We start from the raw sequence: 4,350 nt of genomic DNA on the forward strand, positions 1-4,350 counted from the left end.
TAATAAAACAAGCGAAAAACAATAGGCTAATTAAAGCTAATAACTAACAAAACTACAGTCATCTGTGGAAAACCAGCTGACAACGCAAAACAAGGCGCAAGAAATGTCAAATAAATCACAGCACAAGCACCACTTCGTGATTTTATTTACTTTTCCACCTTTTTTTAAAACGTTATAAGTTAGGTAAAGTCCGCTATGAACCGCTATGAAACGTTTCAGGCTCTGAAAGTTTGTTGTTTGTTAAGAGACAGGGAGTAAAAATCGGGTCAAGTTGAACCCTTTCTCCTTACCTGCAGGACACGGTGATTTCAACTTTGGTGGCAGGAATGGTCGCGTTCAGCGGGTCGAAGGCTCCTATCGACGCCATGTTCAGGAAACTGTTGTTCATGGTGACAGATTTTCTTTGCTTTATCAAAAAGCCTTTCCTCTCCCCGGTCTCGTGAGGTCCAGCCTTCTTTTTTTATTGTTGTTTTTCCTGTTTCACTAGAGAGGAAAAAGAGAAACTGTGCGCGCGCGCCTCCACGGCGGGAAGGGGGAGTGGAATGAGGGGAGGGGCCGAGAGGAGCCGTGACGTCACTTTACTCCGCATCTCTCCTGCTTCTCTGCTGATTCTCACTGATTTTTGGCTCCTTTTTGGCTCATTTATCCGTGTGGAAGTGGCAACAATGAGCCCAGTCACCACAAAAGTCCAAAAGAATTATAAACTATTGCCTGTCACGTCTCTCCTGCCCTCTATTCTCCCATTTAAATCAGTTCAGTACGGTGTGGGGGCTGTTGGCACCCCTCATGTTCCAGGGCCAGATCAAACTTTTATTGGGCCTAGGGGACAAATGGACCCCCCTTATTTTAAATTGTTCTTTAGAGGGCAAAACTCCACCACCTTTTACATGATGGGTATCTGTATCATGGCCCCCATCCGTATTACTCACTCGCCGGGGGTGGGGGGATGCTTGTATGCAAACTATCGGCCAGGACGTGAGGCGGAGATAGCAGGAGCAGGAAGACTGGGATATGTGGAAAACTAATTTCTAGTGGCAGAGCAGGTTGGAAGATGATTAATCGTATTTATTGAGTGTTTTTTTTACATCCAACAGGCTCTGCAATGTAAAACTTTCAAAACTTGGTTTAATCTAAGAGCCAGTCTCTATTATTAATATTTACTGAAAATTTTTAACAAAGTCATATTACCTTTTGAGTATTATCCGTTAATATTTCTGTAAATTTTTGTAGCAAAAAAAATTGACTTTAAAATAAGAGAATACAGATTTTTTTTTTTAAATTTGACTACTGTCATGAGATGTTAAATATAGTGACAAATGATAAAACTATTTTATATTTGAAATATTACGTTTGGGGCTGGATAAAATCCCAACGAGGGTTAGATTTGGCCCACGGGAATTGAGTTTGCCTGCTTTAGATTTATTTCAACCTAAAATAAAATTAGCAAATTTAAACAATACAGGTGCTGGTCATAAAATTAGAATATCATGAAAAAGTAGATTTATTTCAGTAATTCCATTTAAAAAGTGAAACTTGTATATTATATTCATACATTACATACAAACTCATATATTTCAAATGTTTATTTCATTTAATTTTGATGATTACAAATGACAACAAATGAAAATCTCAAATTCAGCATATCAGAAAATTAGAATATTACTGAAGACCAATAAAAACAAAGGATTTATAGAAATGTTGGCCAACTGAAAAGTATGAACATGAAAAGTATGAGCATGTACAGCACTCAGTATTTAGTTGGGGCTCCTTTGGCCTGTATTACTGCAGCAATGCGGCGTGGCATGGAGTCGATCAGTCTGTGGCACTGCTCAGGTGTTATGATAGCCCAGGTTGCTCTAATAGTGGCTTTTAGCTCTTCTGAATTGTTGGGTCTGGTGTATTGCATCTTCTTCTTCACAATACCCCATAGATTTTCTATGGGGTTAAGGTCAGGAGAGTTTGCTGGCCAATTAAGAACAGGGATACCATGGTCCTTCAACCAGGTACTGGTAGCTTTGGCACTGTGTGCAGGTGCCAAGTCCTGTTGGAAAATGAAATCTGCATCTCCAAAAAGTTGGTCAGCAGCAGGAAGCATGAAGTGCTCTAAAACTTCCTGGTATGTGGCTGCGTTGACCCTGGACCTCAGAAAACACAATGGACCAACACCAGCTGATGACATGGCACCCCAAACCATCACTGACTGTGGAAACTTTACACTGGACTTCAAGCAACGTGGATGAAGTGCCTCTCTTCTTTTCCTCCAGACTCTGGGACCTTGATTTCCAAAGGAAATGCAAAATTTACTTTCATCAGAGAACATGACTTTGGACCACTCACCAGCAGTCCAGTCCTGTTTCTCTGTAGCCCAGGCAAGACGCTTCTGACGCTGTCTGTGGTTCAAGAGTGGCTTGACACAAGGAATGCGACAGCAGAAACCCATGTCTTTCATACGTCTGTGTGTGGTGGTTCTTGAAGCACTCACTCCAGCTGCAGTCCACTCTTTGTGAATCTCCCCCACATTTTTGAATGGGTTTTGTTTCACAATCCTCTCCAGGGTGCGGTTATCTCTCTTGCTTGTACATTTTTTTCGACCACATCTTTTCCTTCCCTTCGCCTCTCTATTAATGTGCTTGGACACAGAGCTCTGTGAACAGCCAGCCTCTTTAGCGATGACCTTTTGTGTCTTGCCCTCCTTGTGCAAGGTGTCGATGGTCGTCCTTTGGACAACTGTCAAGTCAGCAGTCTTCCCCATGATTGTGTAGCCTATAGAACTAGACTGAAAGACCATTTAAAGGCCTTTGCAGGTGGTTTGAGTTAATTAGCTGATTAGAGTGTGGTACCAGGTGCCATCCATTTTGAACCTTTTCACAAGATTCTAATTTTCTGATATGCTGAATTTGAGATTTTCATTTGTTGTCATTTGTAATCATCAAAATTAAACGAAATAAACATTTGAAATATATGAGTTTGTATGTAATGTATGAATATAATATACAAGTTTCACTTTTTAAATGGAATTACTGAAATAAATCTACTTTTTCATGATATTCTAATTTTATGACCAGCACCTGTATATCTAAATTTACCTACTTGGTTTTTGGCAGATTAAGTTCATGAGTTAGCAAACTCATTTAAAAAACAAAACAAAATCCCCTGAAACTCAGCAAATCCAAAAGAGTTGGGTTAAATTCTGTTTTCAGTTGGCTTTCCTCCCACTGATGCCTAAAAAATGAGCTCATGTGACACTGATTGTGGGAAGTGGGCGGGACTAAAAGCCCTACATCCCTAATGCACAGACTCTGGTTACAAAAATGCAACCTGAAAACTCCTATAAACCACATCTGACTTCAATTTACAACAATTGAAGGAGGCAGTGACAAATCATGGTGCTTGTTTTTGGTTTTGTTTCTGTTTGAGAACAGCTAAAACCTGTTTTAAAGTAGACTCCATCATGATAACTTTTACGCCTGGGGATTTGTTTTTAAAGTTCGAGAGTCATCGTTGACAAATTCCTGCTGGGGCAGATTTAGATTTAAAAAAATTTGCTTAATGGCTCAAAAACCTATATTTTTTAAAGAATTATGCAAAAATGTAATCTGTAGCACACAGGTTTTTGTTCAAGTTAAGATACAATTAAGAGAACAACATTTATTTTGTTTTTCATGAGGTAATTTCTCGGGTTKTATCAAGTCTCTGTTTCTCGGCGATCATCAAGGAGGCGATTAGTGTTACGATCTCCAACATCTGCAGTCTCAGTCTCCTCTTTCTTTCTCCTAAGTCATCCATGATAAGGTGCATTAGGTGTAATCGACTGAAAGGTGGAGCTGCTGCTTTCAGAGAGGAGAGTGGGATTGTGATGAACAGAAAGGAAGTGGAAGCGCTTTTTGCTGTTAATGTCAATGAGTGATGTTGGGCAATGTACAGTATATCAGGAAATACTGTAAATTAATCATAGGTGTGTGTTTGATTTTAGGTACTGTTAGCTAAATATCGTACRAATCACTGGGTGTATTTTGGAGAATATTTGAAGTAAAACTCATCTTAAAGAGCACAAAATGGCTTCAACTGTAATTTTTACAGAAACTGATTTTAAATTTGGTGTTGCAGCAGCTGAGGGTTATTCACAACACATTTTAAGCACAATCAGATTCATAAAATTAAAACACATGAACTCCTACAGGGACGTGCACAGATAGACGTCAGGTGGTGCTTGAGCACCTGCCCTTTTCCCTCCAGACCACCAAGTGCCCCTGTCGAACCCGCCTTTTTAAATTTTTTTATTTTATTTTTTTGTTATGCTCCATCTGTCGCCCTTGGTTGCACTTCTTATTAAGTGTATACAACTATGAT

The 4,350-nt window shown here is 39.6% G+C and overlaps 1 protein-coding gene across 1 annotated transcript in view; it reads right to left on the reverse strand.

The window, feature by feature from the left end:
• Positions 1-603, reverse strand: part of LOC106524856 (copine-8) — an 84,836-nt gene extending 84,233 nt beyond the window's left edge. Inside the window, exon 1 of the mRNA XM_014018850.1 lies at positions 291-603. Within this exon, the coding sequence (XP_013874304.1) occupies positions 291-388 (98 nt within the window). The 5' untranslated portion in view covers positions 389-603. The remainder of the gene's footprint in view (positions 1-290) is intronic.
• Positions 604-4,350: the final 3,747 nt, after the last annotated feature.

Source organism: Austrofundulus limnaeus, unplaced genomic scaffold, assembly GCF_001266775.1.
Source record: "Austrofundulus limnaeus strain Quisiro unplaced genomic scaffold, Austrofundulus_limnaeus-1.0 Scaffold204, whole genome shotgun sequence".
Taxonomy (NCBI): domain Eukaryota; kingdom Metazoa; phylum Chordata; class Actinopteri; order Cyprinodontiformes; family Rivulidae; genus Austrofundulus; species Austrofundulus limnaeus.